At 48.8% G+C, this 17077-nt stretch overlaps 7 protein-coding genes across 7 annotated transcripts; 4 read left to right on the top strand and 3 right to left on the bottom strand.

Annotated features, from left to right (window-relative positions):
- Positions 1–391: 391 nt before the first annotated feature.
- Positions 392–1357, top strand: BT62DRAFT_1004268 (uncharacterized protein; the record flags this gene model as incomplete). Its single annotated transcript, XM_043177016.1, has 3 exons — positions 392–580; positions 742–1176; positions 1253–1357. The coding sequence occupies 3 exons, from the start codon at positions 392–394 to the stop codon at positions 1355–1357; spliced, it is 729 nt and encodes a 242-aa protein (XP_043041024.1).
- A 1283-nt stretch (positions 1358–2640) lies between these two features.
- On the bottom strand, positions 2641–3821 carry BT62DRAFT_930533 (Phospholipase/carboxylesterase). Its single transcript, XM_043185949.1, has 5 exons — positions 3691–3821; positions 3526–3620; positions 3371–3418; positions 3073–3319; positions 2641–3013 (listed from the first exon to the last, which is right to left on the bottom strand). The coding sequence occupies exons 1-5, from the start codon at positions 3772–3774 to the stop codon at positions 2768–2770; spliced, it is 720 nt and encodes a 239-aa protein (XP_043041023.1). The 5' UTR covers positions 3775–3821; the 3' UTR covers positions 2641–2767.
- A 28-nt stretch (positions 3822–3849) lies between these two features.
- On the top strand, positions 3850–4954 carry BT62DRAFT_993212 (uncharacterized protein; the record flags this gene model as incomplete). The annotated part of the gene is made up of 3 exons (XM_043190389.1): positions 3850–4165; positions 4223–4612; positions 4643–4954. Exons 1-3 carry the CDS (start codon positions 3887–3889, stop codon positions 4952–4954), a joined length of 981 nt encoding a protein of 326 aa, XP_043041022.1. The 5' UTR covers positions 3850–3886.
- Positions 4955–5043: 89 nt separating this feature from the next.
- Positions 5044–8011, bottom strand: BT62DRAFT_986359 (uncharacterized protein). The gene is made up of 2 exons (XM_043189999.1): positions 7867–8011; positions 5044–7812 (listed from the first exon to the last, which is right to left on the bottom strand). Exon 2 carries the CDS (start codon positions 7802–7804, stop codon positions 5378–5380), a length of 2427 nt encoding a protein of 808 aa, XP_043041021.1. The 5' UTR covers positions 7805–7812; positions 7867–8011; the 3' UTR covers positions 5044–5377.
- Positions 8012–8800: 789 nt separating this feature from the next.
- Positions 8801–10130, top strand: BT62DRAFT_966502 (epoxide hydrolase; the record flags this gene model as incomplete). Its single annotated transcript, XM_043188822.1, is given in 7 exon segments — positions 8801–8946; positions 9007–9181; positions 9235–9317; positions 9371–9500; positions 9554–9682; positions 9743–9840; positions 9854–10130. 7 exon segments carry the CDS (start codon positions 8801–8803, stop codon positions 10128–10130), a joined length of 1038 nt encoding a protein of 345 aa, XP_043041020.1.
- Positions 9887–12379, bottom strand: BT62DRAFT_986357 (uncharacterized protein). Its single transcript, XM_043189998.1, has 8 exons — positions 12344–12379; positions 12104–12289; positions 11932–12047; positions 11853–11879; positions 11574–11592; positions 11397–11521; positions 10714–11340; positions 9887–10659 (listed from the first exon to the last, which is right to left on the bottom strand). The coding sequence occupies exons 2-8, from the start codon at positions 12141–12143 to the stop codon at positions 10279–10281; spliced, it is 1335 nt and encodes a 444-aa protein (XP_043041019.1). The 5' UTR covers positions 12144–12289; positions 12344–12379; the 3' UTR covers positions 9887–10278.
- A 770-nt stretch (positions 12380–13149) lies between these two features.
- Positions 13150–16853, top strand: BT62DRAFT_891375 (DUF625-domain-containing protein; the record flags this gene model as incomplete). Its single annotated transcript, XM_043183066.1, has 10 exons — positions 13150–13483; positions 13535–13657; positions 13728–13903; positions 13994–14090; positions 14147–14224; positions 14278–15185; positions 15250–15595; positions 15647–15816; positions 15867–16368; positions 16495–16853. The coding sequence occupies 10 exons, from the start codon at positions 13150–13152 to the stop codon at positions 16851–16853; spliced, it is 3093 nt and encodes a 1030-aa protein (XP_043041018.1).
- Positions 16854–17077: the final 224 nt, after the last annotated feature.

The raw sequence follows: 17077 nt of genomic DNA, 5'->3' as shown, positions 1-17077 counted from the left end.
CAGTTATATGTTATCTCCGCTTTTGCTACTTCGTTATCGATCTTATGTTTTATTTGCTTTGCTAGACAAATCGCTCTCACTTTTTTTAACGTTCTTGATGATTTTATGATACCCCGATATATAGTTTTTATGTACTCACCTATGCTTCAGGAATGCTCTTTATATAAGTAGTCCTTAATGCAATTCAAGTTTCACAAAACTCTTTTCCTTGCTGAGTCAGCGCATCTACTTCGACCGGTATCGACCTTACCACTATTAAACAAGCAATAGGAACTTTGTTTTGCTAAGTCGGAACGACCAATGCTCGTTTGACTATTGCTGATCCTTCTTGAATATAGATTTTAGAGTCTCAGGACTGTTAGGTCGGAAGAACAGTTAAGCTGCAAGAGGCATGACGCGGGGGACGCATCGCATCGTATCTCGTCAATATCTCCCAATTTATCTCAAAGGGCAAAGGGTCATGGTAGCGGTGATTGAGGCCAGGCTGGTCCATCTTTTCGACCGAGACGGAATCTGTCAATATGTTCCCCCCGTCGAGGCTGACCGGTGCTCGACTATCATTCATTTCATCCGATCGCAAGTAGGTTTATTTGTTGACTTCATTGAACCTTTTTTTTGCTGTCTCAGAACAGAACCTTTTTATTCTGGTCCTTTGCCAGCCTTCTAGCGGTCCACGAAACTATCTAAGCGGTTGAAAATGCCATTTCTTGTCTGGCGCTGAAGGTTTACTAAACAACTCAGTATCATGGCCTCACACGGGTTCATTCCCTTAGACTTCGTCATATCCACTCTGATGGTCGCATCGCTGAATGGACTACGCCTCAGCAACAAGAGGTAAATGTCAAGCGCAAATTAAGCAACAGCGTATTCAAGCGCACTATTCTTATCCTACCAGTACCCAAGTCTTCGCCACTTGCGTCGCGTTTCACTGAATGGTACTCTCATCCTAGCTTCCTGTCCGCTTGGTTCACCCCAACTTTTAAGGAGAACGTTGCTATCTTGGTAATATCCTCTCGTCCGTGGCTTTACTGTACCCGTCACTGCAACATGCATTTGATGCCGCTCCTCGGAATTTGTGTGCGTTCCCCCGGAGGCAACATGTTTGCACAGAACGAATTGCGGGTACTGATCAGGCCGCACCTTACGGTTAGTATTCCTTTCTCTTCTTGTTTCAAGGTTAGCCGAACAATAGTAATACAGAATCATCTTCGTTCAAACGCTGGACACCCGCGGACTCTATTATGGTGACAAGCCGGCGCAGGGAATAATTGCGCATACCGCTAACGATTATTTATATTACTTTGAAGGCGATCATCGCATTTTAGGAGGAGCGGCAGTCAAACTGATCCAAGAATGACGCGGTACTAACGGAGAATTCATCTTCTTTCACCTGCTACTTTGCTCTGGAGCGGGAGACCAGAGGACTTTGTAATTACCTGTATCTCCCTTTTTCGGTAACCTCTCCAAAAGTACACGCTGGTGGAGCTCTTGCGTCAGAGCTATTGACTGGTCGTTACAGTAAGTGTCAAAAGTTTGCGGATCCGTAAGATAGCTGATATCATTCACTGAGGATTCGGGAGCCGTGCATCTATTCGCGGGTACTACCATAGATAGAGAATGGGCGTGACAACCCTTCACCTTGGTGAGTACATGTAATGCTAACACAATTTAGACTAAGATCGATTCTCCCGTTGTCGGTGGTGGCTTTCGATGGTCGACTAATCGCCGGTGTCGGAAAGTCCCTTAGGATATACGACATTGACAAGAAGCAGCCCTTACGCAAAGCAAAAAATAAAGTACTACTAGTCGTCACCGTTGTCACGATTTTATAGTAGTCCGAATAACTTGGACTTTGACTTCAGGGACAGCCGCCTTTTTTTTGTAGACGAACTACTAGATTCGTCTCGTCACATTCGCTGATAACAGCCAGCGGCGCTAGATCTCCACCGTGGCCACAGTGGACCATATATCATGCAGCAATCGGTTTGGGTAGAATCTCTTCTCCGATCGCCGGATTGAAAGTTTCCTACCAAGTGTTCTTTTGCAATGAAAATATGTCCATACAAGACAAACATTTCTATGCTGGTTGATCTATCAGGTACCTTACCCTGTGTTCGCTCAGCTTCTAAGAGAGCGACAAAGGAAATTTACTTCAGACCCGGAACATTACCAGCGGTCACAGCCGTAGGGGGATATCAAAACTGACTCGGAGCGTACCAGCGATAAACCGTAGATGCTCCCGTTCTGTTGCAAACCCACTGTTGCTCCGACTATCGAGCTTCCCAAACAATACATACAAATCCTATCGACAATTCCCTCCTCCACCGCTAACCATACATTTGAATGTTGTGTGATGGCTACATAACGCATATAACGAGGGGAAAGCATTTCCTCTTGGGGAAGTCCTACACCTTCGGGAGAGTGGCCCGCTCTGCAAAGATAAGTAAGTGTCCGTAAGTGTGTAGGGTTGCGCTGTTGTGGCGTAGAATAGAAGGTCACGGTGCCTTACCGTTCCTGGGATTGCCGGATTTCTTCCGCCAAGTAACATCTGAAGCGACGTCATGGAAATCACACGTCAATCAATGAAGGGGTGCAGTCAGTCACGGGAAAACGGAATGCTAGAAGGTAAAAAAAACAACTGTCCAGTGCGCACGTAGAAGTGAGTAGGCATGAGAACGTCCTTTCTAATGATACAGTGTCCATTGGGTTTCTAGCCGGTTTAATGTATCCATCAGAATCCTTCAAACCGCCCGTCTATCATTTCGCACTACGCCGGGATGATCTTTGTAATCCAGGCCTTCAAATCGTCAAGCTCGTCGGGGCTCGCAGTATGTGCGACACCCTGATAGACATGGTATGACAGCCCTGTTAGGTTATCGGGCGTCGCCTCAGGAATGCCGATCTCGTTTTTCAAGAATTCAACAGATTCGCGAGAAAACGTTAGCTTGACGAGCGGGTCATGAGTACCATGTCCCACGAAAATGGGTATTGATGTGGCGTGTCCAGATGCCATCTACATTAGAAGTTCCAAGTGAGAAACTCATGAGAATCCGGTGAAAACTATGCACCGACCGATTTGAATTTATCTCTGAGTGCAACCCACCCACTGAGCGAAACGATCCCGGCTAATTTGCGTTCCATCGTGAGTCCCGTCAAGAGCGACATAGCGGCTCCCTGGCTGAAGCCACCAAGAATTACACGACTGGGGTCAACTCCAGCTGCGACCTCCGTGTCAATCAAATGAGTAAGCGATTTGACGGTCTTCAACATGCCGACTTCATCCTCCTTGTCCTTCAAACCAAAGGAAGCGATGTCAAACCTGCAGACAGAGTTAGAATGAAAGGGCTCGAGAGACATCGTATAGACGTACCATGATGGCATTTCCATGCCCATGTTAGCAGTGACAGCCATTATAGGTCTGGTGACAAGAAACAACCATGATGAGCCAAAGAGGTGACGGATGGATGGGGGATAAAAAGAAAAGATTCAACTCCGCGGAACCATTGGGAGGATACAGATGCTTACGAGTGCGGTAGAATCCATTTTATGTGCTTTAGAGCAGGCTCAACACGAAACATGTCAGCGACGGGTTTCCACCCGTTCCCTGTGTCGCCCAATCCCTGTCGAAAGGCGTCATTAGTGCAACTGTAAACTAGTAAGTGATCTAATAACCAAGGAAAGTGAGCTGACATGGACGAATATCACGGTAGCTGTATGTGCTGCGAGGGGGGATACAGTAAGATACTTGAGAGGGGCAATAACAGTGGAGGCCATGGTGGTAGTACTGGTGCACAAGTGAAAGAGACGAGCTTCAAAACGCCATCGGACCGGTAATTGCCGGGGTGACGATCGAAAGCAATTTACCTTCCTTGACGAGTCATCAGGAATGGACTCACCTGCTGCTCCAGCAACTCCTGCACTGTCAAAGTCTGCGCAGAAGAGGGCAGAAAAGGCAGAGCGGTTGGCTGCAACCAAGATCGAGCGCAGAGCCAAGGAAAAGGCCGCAAGAAAGGAAAAGAGACGAATTAAAGCTGAAAAGCGCGCTGCCAGCGAGCTCGACAGTGCCGATGAGGCAGAAAAAGAACGCAAGAAAAAGAAACCAAAGCTTGAATTTGGTGGAAGAGTACTCATCGATTTGGGTTTCGACGTTAAAATGTTTGACAAGGTCTGTCGCCATTATTTCCCGATTATATTTAATCCTTACCTGATCCGCGACGAATAGGAGATCAATTCCTTGTGTTCACAGCTAGCATATACATACAGTGCAAACCGCCAGGCATCATATCCGTTTTCTTTAATCTGCTCGTCTGTCAACGGGCGTACCCGAGATCGCCTCGAAGCCACCAGCGACGCGGCGTACAAGAGATGGATAAATACCGAATGGTGGGAAGAGGGATACGAGAGACTCTGGTCTGGGAACGCTCTATCAACGGCACCTGGAACTGAGAACGAAGACATGCCGAGAAACAGTTGTCCAGAGACAGAAGATGGGACCGAGAATATCAAGCGATCCATGGTTTATTTGACTGCAGACTCCGAGGAGGAGCTCACTGAGCTCCTCCCCCACGAGATCTACATCATAGGAGGCATAGTGGATCGCAACCGCTTCAAGGTAAAATTTTTCTTGTGATATCTTGTACAGAACCTTCCTGACCTTTCCAAGAATCTCTGTCTCGACAAAGCCAAAGAGTCTGGCATTCGCACTGCCTGTCTTCCCATAGGCCGCTACCTTGAAAATCTGCCAACGCGTAAGGTGCTCACCGTGAATCAGGTCTTCGAGATCATGCTCAAGTGGGTCGAGACCAGAGACTGGGAGACTTCTCTTTACGCAGTCATTCCCAAGCGAAAATTCCTGCCGGGAGGTAAAAATGGAGGGAAGGAGGACTCTGCTGTTGCTCCTGAAGAAGATGTTTTGACGCGGAACGAAGCTGCAGCCGAGTCCGAAGCATGTTAGTACAAGAAGACTTGTAATAGAAAGGATTCAGAATACAATCAGGCATCATGTCCTTGTCTTGTCCCATTAGAAAACACATGACAACGGGTCAACAAATGGCGAGTCAGGTACTTGTAACTTTTTGTTGTCTGAAACCAAAAAAAATGATATTTGCATAGAAGCGTATGCGTCACATAACGAAAACAAGAAACTACAAATAAAGAGATGACATACTACGGCGGTTTAAACGAGTAAGATTTGCAAGGTATGCTTATATACGTATGTATAATGAGAGGGAGCCCCCCCCCAAAGTCTGGTGAAAGCGTGGACGAAAACATGCAAGATAATGAGGGATTGATCGTAGACTTGGACATGGCGTATGTGATGACGAAAAAGGAGAGGACAGATAGTGTGCAAAATGAGAAGAGATAGGAAGAAGTGCGATTAATAGTAAACGGTCCCTTGAGGAATGTGCTCATTGTACATCTCGTACTGTGGTACCCGCGACATTTCCATGTACGGCATATATCCGTACGTCTCGGGATAATAGTACTGCCCATAAGGCGCGTACATCATACCAACTTGTTCCACCGGAGCAGTCCCATTCTCCGTGCCTTCCTCAGAAGTATACAAGGGAATACCTGACCCCTCAGAATATTGTGGTTCTGTACCCTCCGCAGGTCGGATTGGCTCAAAGGTAGCAGCCGCGGATCTTAACCCTGACGAGGCACGTTCCTTACCCGAGGCCTTGCCAGGATCTCCTTCCCCGGGTGCACGTATTTCAATCCGAGAAGATGGAGGGGCAAAGGAGAATATGGGCATGCCAGTAGCTGGATCAATGAAGCCATTGACGGGTGTGTGGGAAGAGTAGTCGGTAGAAGCCGTTGACTGATGATGCAGGTGTCCAGGCACGAACGGAGCACTAGTAGCGGCCAACTGAGGCATCATTGGACGAGGGTTGTACATAGGCGGGGGCCGCAGATAGACTGGACGACCAGTAGCAACCTCGTAGGGCATACCGACAGGATTCACAGCGACACCGGGTGGTAGCGGAACACCATAGTGATAAGGAGAAACGTATGCAGGGGAAGGCTGTGAAAGAGTTGAAGGAAAAGCGGTTGGAACAGGAGCCAAGGAAGATCGGGCGTCGCCCATGGAAGATGAAGACTGCTGCTGTTGTTCTTGAGAGCCATTAGATGACGAATTACGCAAAACAGCACCCTCTGTCTGAGACCATCTAGTTGACTCAGGCGGAGTTTGTATTAACAACTGCTCGAGCTTCTGCTGAACTGCCAGTGATGGCGTGGATTGTGATTGCAGAGTACTAGAACGAGCTCTGGAGGACGGTTGTTCAGGTAGAGGTATGGGCTTCGCCGTAACAAGTTGCGGCCTAACGGTGAATATATCTTCAATGGAAAGATCGTTAACCTTGGTAACAATATCCTCCACATCAGACTTGCCTGAAACCGCCTTCGACTTCTCTACAGAGGGTAGGCGAACGACGACGGTTTTCTCTCCGTACTCCGAACCTAGCACGCTGGTGGTTGCAGTGCCAGAGGGCGTTGGAATCGGCAGTTCCTCGGTTAACGTCAGTGGTGTTCTGACGATCTGTCCACGACTTCCGGGTATTCTAACTCTGTATCCTGCACCGCGACCGCGGCGCGGCTTCATGCTTACATCGGTATAGAGGAAGCCTTCATGCTGCTTTGTCCACGCAAGCTCAGGCTTCATTGGATACCAGATACGACCAGAGGACATCAAAGGTGCATTGGCGGACAGGGCAGGCGGCGCGCTGGAACCTGCAGCACGAGCAAAGCCGCCCCGCTCCCGAGTAGGCGCCCCTCCACCGACACGGCCGACTCCGCGGAATGGATGAGACTGTTGTTGCTGAGCTGACCGACGAGCCTCGTCGCTGCGTTTCATCTCTTCAAATCCATCGTGCGTCCACGCCTGTTCAACACGCGCGACATCAAGGACTTCCGCTTCTTCATCCTCCTGGACGGAATCTTGATGAGGAAACGCGTTTCGTCCCATGAAACCGCCCCGACCACGCATCGCAAAACTCCGATCGAAACCCCGCCCCCTACCCCGACCTTGCCACCGACCACGCCACCATCCACTCAAACTGCGCAAGTCCTTATCCAAAAGCCTGTCATCGTGGCCCCAGAACTCTCCTACCGTCGGAACATACGACGGATCCGATTCCAGCCTGCTTTGATAGGCCTGACGGGCAGTCTGTCCAGGGGGACGCCGAATAAATACACTACGGTGAGCTGGGCGTGTCGAAGAGGCAGACGGAGGAGGCTCTTCTCCGGACTCTTCCTCGTGATACTCACTGACGGACAGTGGGGGAGATGGAAGAGAAGTAGCTTCGGAGCCCTGCCTCGCTTTCGGTGCGGCTTTCTTTGCTTTCCGCTGCCGAGTCGGTTTTGATGCCGAAGTGTTGCCATTGAACTCTGTGAAATCAATAACCGGGAGGTCTGCAGGCCCATTATTGTTCTCTTCTGCCACCATTTCCGACCAGTTCCCCGAAGGCACAAAAAAGGATGTACTTGGCTCTTTTTCTGCGGGTATTCCATTGGTTGGACTTTCGCTCGTATTAGGGGTGCCAACTCGGGGACGTCTGTGACCAGAGTCATCATCAGATATTTGTTCAGTGTCTGAATCAGACGAGTCGTCGCTGGATGCTGCGCCGTTTTCCGATTCTGAGTCTGTTCCAACCTCTCTCACAATCTCGTCGTCACTGTTCATAGCTCTTCCTCGCCTCCTGACAATCCTTGTTTTCTTTGCATGCGAGTGGCCATGCGTTTTCGTGATGCTAGGCTTGGAGGCTATGAAGGCAGACACAGAAGATGGAGTTGGTACAGGCATATCTGTTACTGAAGAAGCAGGAGTTAGAGATACAGTCACGACTTGATAAAAGTAAATCGGACCTTACTTGAACAAGTCGTCCGAGCAGAAAAGGGGACAAGTGGGGAACAGAAAAGTAGGGAAATTGTGATAGGATAAATGGGATGCAAATGAAGAGTGTCGGTGAAAGATATTAAGGATGTTCAAGAGGCACCAATGAACGTTGAAGTACGACGGCAGATGATGACAGAAAGAGAGATGGGATGGCGGTTGCCGACGCTCAGCACGGTCCGCTTCAAACTCCGATTTCGCTGACTCACGATCCCTGTCTACATTTGGTCTTGAACTTCCTAGAGGATACGTATCATACGTTGGACAGTCAGGCTGGACAATCATATCTCCATCTGAGTATGATTACCATGCGCGCGCAAAAGATACTGACCAGAAAAAGTGGCTGTCCTATGATTCAACTTGGAGGAATTTCGGACTGATTGCAGTGTTGGGGCTGAGCCTTCGAGTCGTCAAAGAACAGCGACTGCCATTGACGCCGTTTCCGACACCGATGGCGGTCTATTCTTGCAGCATCGGGACCTGTCAACATTCCAGCGGCAAGCAAAACAAGAATTAACCTACAATCCTGAGGGAAAACAGCCTGAACGTCATACCGGCAAGGTGAAACCATGTATGTGAAGTGACTTGAATATTCTATCGACAATAATGCATCCGGGAGCGGGACATTATTTTCACGTGTGTCAAAAGAACCGGGTTACTGTATATAGGGATCTTTAAAAGAAGCCTTGAAGGAAGGTTCAAAAGGGTTGCGCATTATTGAATAGTTTTCTATATTGATAGCTGCGGCACCGCAACTCTTTAGTATTCCGATCTGTATCTTTACGTACTTAATGAGCATGATTTCTCTCTGCAATAACACAGATCACCGGGGTCGGCAAGACTACCCAGATACTACTTAATCCACGACACACAGTAGAGTAAACGCTGTCTCTTCTCTCTTCCAGTATGGATCCTAGCAATCCAGCTAGCTTCAACCACAGAAACGAGCGGCTTTCAACTGGTCGCACGTACCACTTCGTTGACCAACTTCCAGAAACATTTCATTCTCAAACTACGACACTTCTCTGTATACACGGTTTCCCCGACCTTTGGTGACGACGAATTGTGACATTCTTCGATACGTTTTGAATCTTATAATGCTGGATTATCAGGTACAGCTGGAGATACCAGGTGAAACCCTGGGTGCAAATGGGCTTTCGTGTGGTCGCTCCAACGATGTTAGGCTATGGGGATACCGACAAGCCAGTCGATCCTTCCGAATATACGACAAAGAAGCTGTGCGCAGATCTCATAGCTTTACTGGATCTTCTCGGTGTCGAGAGAGCCGTTAGTCCAGGAATTCCGTCTCGTTTGTGCTGAAGGGCTGAATCGATGTCTAGGTTGTTATTGGCCATGACTGGGGATCCTTCATTGCCAGCCGAATGGCCCTATGGCATCCCAATAGACTGCTTTCACTGGTCCTGTAAGCCTTTTATTTCGCTTAGTAGATTGCTGGTCATAAGGGCAATTTTCTAGAATGTCCATCCCATACACTCCTCCGCTGCGGCAATATATCACCATTCAAGAGTTCGCGCGTCGTCTCCCTAATATGAAATATCAGGTCTATTTCAACGACCCGAACTTCACGCCAGAGGTTGAAGCGGCAGTGAGATCCCATACCCCCCATATATGCTTTCGGTCTTATAGAGTTCCTGTTAGCTGCTGCCCTTCTTAAGCGCGGTGTTTCTTCCGCCGGGAAGCGACATCAACTTTACAGATGTTTCCTTGTGGCCAAAGATACTTGGTGAAGGACACCTACCTAGTTCGCCGTCTGTTCTGACTCCAGAGGTGAAACTAATTTCACTCTATTTCGATCCCGAAGTTGTACCAACCGCTGTCATTCTTTAGGAACTGAACTATTATTATACAGAACTCAAGAAAGGAATGACGGGACCTCTCAATTATTATCGGACGTCTCAATATCGATTTGACGAAGAAAGAGGCATGTTCGACTTTTAGCATTCTCACTCTAACTTCAATTTTCATCCTAGTGGCAGACCTTCCGTCGGTTCTTCCGAGCGATTTATCAGTTTTGTTTCTCTGGGGCACGAGCGACCCGGCTGCCATGCCGGCCCAGGTCAGCAACGCTCGCAAGTTTGTCCCGCGATTACAAGACGTCGCGTTGGAAGGACGAGGGCACTGGATAATGGTGGAAGCAAAGGATGAGGTCACCAGGACGATTAGTAGCTGGCTGGGCGACTTAGGTCTCCTCAGCCCTCAGAAACCGAAGCTATGATATTCCCACAAACACAAGCACGCCAGGGCAATTAATGTCGTGGATTTGGCAATAAATATGGTGACAAGTCCATGAATAGTTTGCAAGTAAGCTGTTGGCCTACAATGTCAGCGGCTGCTCAGCCGTGATTTTTGGGGCTGACACAGGTTTAGACCTTGGTCTCATCTTTTTGTGTAGCAACCTCGTCGCTCTCTGTTATCGTCTCTTCGCCGCACCTTTGACAGGTGCATGCAAATTTCCACCCGCGAGCCAACTCTATCCTTCTCCTTCGTCTGCAGTCTACAGCAGACTCTCCTTCGTGTTGAGTTACGTCAACGAAAGCCACGGTGACCTCATCTCCCTGTTTCAAGTCATTGTTGGCAATGATATGAATCTGGGCCGTGCCAGAGGCGAACGAAGGACGCGCAGAAGGTCGACAAGAGTGGGTGAGATACGATGAAAGTGTGTAGAACCCTGATCCAATTTGGCGAGAGGTTCCGTATGGGGTTCGGGTCTTCTCCACATCTTCTGGACGTTGAGTTGGTGCAGGCTAGCCACGAACAGATGAGCATTACCAAACATTAACCAAACAAAATGGGCAGACCTTGTCATCCCGGCCTCCGCCAAAGCAGACCCCATATGCGTTGTACGCGATTTTGCCACGGAGCTGAGCCATGTGTTCATCCGTCATAAATTTGTCCAAGTCCGCAACAGCAGAGCCCAGGACCTTCGCGAGAAGTGGTGCCTCTTCCTTGGGGAGATCAGCCTCCACGTATCGCAATCTCTCCATGTGGTCTGCGAGCATGTACTCCTCTCCCTCCGAATCTGTGAAATGTTGCTCGTCCTGCTTTCCCGTATACCCAGGCAGCAGCTTCAGCGTCTCAAAAGCAATTTGGCGGGCTACAAATCTTGCGACGAGGAGAGGCCCGGCTTTTCGTTCTTTCTGCAGATACGCGACAAACGCAGCCTGCGCCTTCCTGCGTTCTTCAACGGTCTGTGGTGTAGGAGGGTCCATGGGGATCTCCGGCGGAAGAGGTCGTTCAGTGGTGAAGAGAAGGTTGTGCGACTGGGATTTTGATGAAAGCTGGCATGCCTTTGAGCAGTAAGTCGACAAAAGAGGGTCTGAAGACGATTTGATCGAGATGGAAGATTCAATGAGACGTAGACAGTGAGAGCAGTGGGTTCCAGCAGCTTGTATGTCAGCATCGAGAGCCGTGACAACGGGATGCTCCTAAAAGTGAAAACATTGACTTGGCTGGCCAGAGATGGTTAACAGTTTGCTCTCGCCTTGTAGATGAGATCGCCCTTTTTGAAATCTTTATTGACAACAACGTATTTTCTGGGACCCTCCGGAGTGTCCTCTGTTTGAATTGTAACGCCGGTCGATTTTGGTGGGAAGTAGTTATAATACCCTACACAGAGCTTAGTCTTGGTCCTGTACTGCATGTCCTCACAAGATCATACCTTGAACTTTAGCCGTTACCTAAAGATTTAATAGGGTAGAAAAAGAAAGTGTATTAGAACATATTGATGATAAAAGGGCAGCAAAGATATTGAAAAGTAAACAGCGGACAAACGTGAGGATATGGGACCTCTGACTATGCCTACGGATCATCATGGTACCACGGAGTTTGACCCGGGATCTGTGACTTTATCCCACTCCTGGGAGGATGTCTCTGACGGCGGTCCACCCCTCACTGGACTTGTTTCCTCATCCAACGCATCCAAAGAAGATGAACTCACGTCCAAATTAGTCATTTGAATCACCATCTGCAGAAAATAATCAGACATCATGATCTAGGATCGGGAAAAGGAGGTCCACCTTGAAGATTGGTTCCGGGACAGTCTTCTCATAGATAACCATGAGCTCGACCGGCGAGGGATACACGCGGAGGGCACGATAGAACGAGAGTGCCGCGGGCAGTTGGAAATCAGGACCTGGTCAAAGAATTAGAAATTTTACGCGGATATAAGTGAGAGTCAACACTAATCACCTTGAAGGGCCAGCTGTTCACCCATAGCCACCTGAGACATAAAATAATTCTCCCGTTCTGCAGGCGATATCGGCACTTCTTCTTTTTTGACCCGTTCCAAGGCCTCCCGCAGTGAGTCCGCAGACACTGTATTTTGCGGAGCGGCCGATGAAGCTATCGACTTGTCAACGCGTTTCTTGTCTTTACCTATGAGCAGCAAGCAAGATTAGCCATCTCGGTAATGACAGCCACCCAACTTACGCAGTCTTTTCCTGAACTCGGCATCATTTCTTCGCTTGTAATCGAAGTAGACAGCGTAGGCAACTAGCCCAGCGACGGCGGCGCCCGCAACGACTGCAGTGGTTGTCCTCGAGCTCATCGCCCTTGGTGCTGATGACGGCAGAGAAAATCGAGTTTGGATGCTTTGTCAGCGTCTGAATCGGTCCGACGGTACCAGACCGTGGGACTGCACGCGTTGTTTGTATACTGTCTGGTTTTCTCCTCCTCTCCGTCGCGGCCGACGTCCAGCCCGTCATGGATGGTGACGTTGGCGCCGAAAATCTTCCTTTATCACTCATTGTTATACCTGCTGCCTCTGACACAGATGCTGCCGGCCGAGAGACCCGTATCAACGTTCCACTTTCCAATGAGCCATCTACCTCCGCTTCCGACCCGTCTTCGCTCGACAGCAAGCTATCGGAAAAGATATCTGCTGTTTTGAGTCCGCCTCCAACATCTATCGCTGACACTTTGTCTGAAAGCCATCCAGTGGCAGCGTCAAAGGGTGCATCTCAGCCGCAATCGATATCTGACTCTTCAAGCCTTGACGACAACCTCCCAGATGTCAACGGACAAGTCCAAATCATAGAAGCCCCATCTATCAATCAAGACGTTACGAACGAGGGCCTGGACGTGGTTGGTGAAGATGGACAAGACTGGGTACAAGAAAACGAGCATGAAATGAAGCGCGTCAAGGTACGTCCACCCCTTTCTTTCATCTCATGCTTCTTTCTCGTGTTGCATCATACTGTTCTTCATTTCCGTTATTTTTGATGAGTATGCATTCAATGGTCGCTGCCACTGAATTTGCGTTGTTGTATGGTTGCTCCAGCGTCTTCTGTTCAGCCATTCAACTCTGTCATCGGCTATATTATCCATGCGGCTGTCATATTACCTTTCGTCTGATTTTGTCATATTTGGTTCAAACGGAAACTCACTTCGTCATAAAGGTTTATGAACTCGTAGGATCGAGATGGCATGACCGAGGGACTGCCTTCTGCTTTGGCCACTTCTCTCAGGACGGCACCGAAGCACTTTTGACCGCCCGTTCCGAACGAAATCTTCAGGAGGTCGTGCTTAGTACCACCATTCGTTCAAACGATGTATATCAACGGCAGCAAGGTGTGGCTTCTCACCTCCATTTTCCAAGGACATGCTAATCATCTTTTCAAGATACATTGATTGTTTGGACAGAACCAGATGGGGTGGACTACGCACTCAGCTTTCAAGAGGCCGAGGGCTGCGCAGAGGTTTGGAACTTTATCAGCGAGGTCCAGCGACACATGAATATCGGGGGTGCGTTATATTCCCGGTCTCTGTATCCTGAGCTTACGGCCTGCCGCAGACGACCAAGGTCCTATCATAGGACCTTCATCCCCTATCCTTGGTCCAGAAAGCTCGGCGGCCACCTCGAACATTATTCGGTCGGGACACCTGCCCACGCCACAAATGGGCATAATCGGTGATATTGAAGCGGCCATTAAAGGTCTAGCCAGGACGCCAGTCGTCAAAGAGCGGTTATGCGAGTATATCCAACACGAGGTACGTTACATCGCGTGTAGTATACATCTCGTCGCTATTATATCGATGTTGAACGGTAGAAACTGATGTCCACGTGTTGTCACTTATTAGGATTACATCAAACAATTAATTGAAGTCCTTCGCGTTGCCGAACGGGAAGAAAATTTGGAGAACCTACACGCCCTTTTCAGCATTATGCAGACGATACGTCAGCAGGATTTCTCCTCGCAACTGCTCCAATACACTAACGGTTCTCATCTTTAGTAATGCTCAATGATCATGGTATGTACGAGCACATCTGCGAAGACAGCCTGTTCTTTGGAGTTGTCGGGATGCTTGAATGTTTGTTTGATATCTCCTCGTGGTTCTGTGTGCCTGCCTAATCTTTTTATAAGATGATCCCGAGTTTCCTTCCCACAAGGCTAACTACCGCGAGTTTCTCACCGATACCGCGCGTTTTCATGAGCCCATCACTTTTCAACCCTCCATTCAACGCAAAATTCATCATACCTACCGTCTCCAATTTCTCAAAGACGTTGCTTTGGCGCGCGCTCTTGATGACTCCACCTTCAACGTCCTCAATTCCTGTATCATCTTCAACCAAATCGATATTATCAATCATATACAACAGGACCTCATCTTTCTGCGGGAGGTGGTTCGTCTCTATGTGGATGAAGATATGTTGAGTGGAGGCGGAATCAGGAAATCCCCCCCTCAGGTCCAGCAGCAGCAGTCGAACGGAGACATCAAACCCTCCGTGACAGAGGCGATGGGGAAGCCGCCTGGTACAGATATAACAAATGGAATACATCCGACAACGCCGATGCCTCCAGCAACTGACCCTGACGATCAGGGTTTCGTGTTGCGTCGGGAAGTGATTTTTTTGGTCCAGCAGTTATGTGTCATGGGCAAAAATGTTCAGCTACCTGCCCGAATGGCTCTGTTTAGGTCACTTGTTGATCGAGGGATTCTGTTTGCTGTTCAATGGGCACTGGGTTTGCCTGAGAACAAGGACGTGTCAAAACCTGTTATTAGTGCTGGTGGAGAGATTCTTGCCGCGTTGTTGGATCACGATATTAATGGAGTTCGGGGGCATGTGCTCAAGCAGGTGGTGGCCATTGAGAAGGAGCGTGAGGCAGGGAAGAAAGGTTCCGACAAGGCAGAGACAATCCTCGAGATGGCATGCAGGTTAATGGCGCATAGCAAAGATATTGCCGTTCAAAGTCAGATAGGGGATGCTTTAAAGGTGTGGTTAGATCTTCCGCTTGATATGGGGACTACTGGGGGTAACTCGGAAGCCCATGTACGTGGCAGCTATATATCTCACCTATACTTCCTGATCTCGTTATCCGCAGCCCGCTTCCAAGATGCCAACACGAAAAGATGACCCAGGTACCGAACGCTTTATGGACTACTTCTACAAAGATTGTGTGATAACATTGTTCACACCATTCAATGACCTTCCGGAATGGCGAAACACCACGGGTATGTCGTTTTCCGGACTGTCATCGACATCGCTTTCTAACCTTGAGACAACAGAGCCTGTCTTGCACCTCACTCGGGAACAAGCCAACGAATTCGTGTATTTATGTGATCTGTTGTACAATTTCGTCCTCCAGCATCATTTTCGAAGTCATTTCTTCTTGATGTCAACCAATATTATGGTCCGGGTACCATCATTGTTCAAGGCACGGGATAAGCACCTGCGGCACGGTGGGCATTCATTTTCCTTGCTTGCTGTCTGAGGTCTTACTCGTCCTCAAGCTGCTTTCCGATTCTTCCGGCTGTTGCTGAAACAGAACAATTCGAATATCCACGGACAGGTTATGAAGTTTGACATCTTCAAGCCCATCTTGGATCTGACACTGCGGGAATCACGCAGGGACAATCTTCTAAGTTGTTCATGTCAAGAATACTTTGAACACATGCGGAGGGTGAAAACTTTCTTATTCTAGAAATCTTCTTTGGCTCATTGTTTTTCCAGGAGAACATGAAAGACCTCATCAAATTCTGCATGACCAAACATGAAGCCGAGATTAGGGCTTTGTGTGACACACCTCTTGGTGCTCAAAGATTTCAACTCTTCATCCGGAGATGGGAGATCAATAATGAACCGATTCCAACTGAAAGCAAACCTGACAAGCTCGATCACCGTGGTTGGCCCATTCAGGCCCGTACGCTTGAAGCCGAGGAAGAGGATTACTTCAATGCAGACGACGACGAGGACGATTACATTCCCTCCATTAGTCATTCGTGGCACCGTGGCAACAACATCTCTACGTCACCCGTGAACACGCTAAAACGCAAGCGGAGAATGGCGATACGTGGATCATCAAGAGGATTTTTCTCATCGCAACACTCTCCCATACAACATTCTCCCATACCCACTCATCCCCCTACCATGCGTACGCTTTTAACGCCGCTGGTAGATTATGATGAAGAAGACTCGGACGACCAAGAAGAGCTAATAGGGCCAAAGCCATTAAGTTCATCGAAGACATCTCTACCACCTTCTCCAGAGCTTTCTGCCTCGCCGAGTCCTCGGCCATCGAGTCGGCGGTCACTATCACCTGGCCCGCCATCGAAACGACCTGCCGCTGACGATGACGAAGAAGACAATCTCCTGGAGTCCCTTGTAAAGACAAAACTGCCGCCTCGTCCACAGTCCCCTGCTCCTGGAATGATGTCTTCAATGACTGGCATCGGTCCCGTGCGGCTTAGCGAGAAGCGTCGACGGCCAGATGATGAAGACGATGAACTAATGGAACGTCTGACGAAGATCAAGAAGCAAGATCATGGTGCACAAAAGGAGGGAGCAGGCGGGCCGATAGGTCCTCGAGCAAAACCCGGGGATGATCCGCCTCCGAAAAAATTTAAACTGAAATTTGGAGCTGGGAGTGTTGCAGTGGCCTCCTTACCCCCGAATTCGGCCCCTTCAGAAACTGGCGCCAAGGACGGGGATACAGGATAAGGCGTATCTTTTCTATATACGTTTCGACCGTTACAACGCCCATGATGTATCTAGATACGTGCATACTGCCCTGTATAGACGTACTGATATTATATTATTGACTGTTCCTTACTATTCACCTTCTTTGGACGCTGCGATATATTTTGTAGGTAACGGTGCTGATGACATGCATCCCTACCCTCCCAAACAGGCTAAAGTGGTGGTCCGACGGGTAAGGAGCTCGA

Source organism: Guyanagaster necrorhizus, assembly GCF_019112545.1.
Source record: "Guyanagaster necrorhizus MCA 3950 unplaced genomic scaffold BT62scaffold_9, whole genome shotgun sequence".
Lineage (NCBI taxonomy): Eukaryota > Fungi > Basidiomycota > Agaricomycetes > Agaricales > Physalacriaceae > Guyanagaster > Guyanagaster necrorhizus.
The sequence above is the reverse complement of the archived record's forward strand: the minus strand, read 5'-3'. Positions and strand labels throughout refer to the sequence as shown.

What these genes read in the sequence shown, in the direction of transcription:
- BT62DRAFT_930533 (XM_043185949.1), bottom strand. Translation starts at nt 3,774, where the DNA reads ATGGCCTCCACTGTTATTGCCCCTCTCAAGTATCTTACTGTATCCCCC. An exon ending in AAATGGATTCTACCGCACTC is followed by an intron (nt 3,419 to 3,525) that starts GTAAGCATCTGT and finishes TCTTGTCACCAG; the next exon opens with ACCTATAATGGCTGTCACTG. An exon ending in TCAGAGATAAATTCAAATCG is followed by an intron (nt 3,014 to 3,072) that starts GTCGGTGCATAG and finishes CTTCTAATGTAG; the next exon opens with ATGGCATCTGGACACGCCAC.
- BT62DRAFT_986359 (XM_043189999.1), bottom strand. Translation starts at nt 7,804, where the DNA reads ATGCCTGTACCAACTCCATCTTCTGTGTCTGCCTTCATAGCCTCCAAG.
- BT62DRAFT_986357 (XM_043189998.1), bottom strand. Translation starts at nt 12,143, where the DNA reads ATGTCTCAGGTGGCTATGGGTGAACAGCTGGCCCTTCAAG. An exon ending in TCCCGGAACCAATCTTCAAG is followed by an intron (nt 11,880 to 11,931) that starts GTGGACCTCCTT and finishes TATTTTCTGCAG; the next exon opens with ATGGTGATTCAAATGACTAA. An exon ending in GCGGAGGCCGGGATGACAAG is followed by an intron (nt 10,660 to 10,713) that starts GTCTGCCCATTT and finishes GTTCGTGGCTAG; the next exon opens with CCTGCACCAACTCAACGTCC.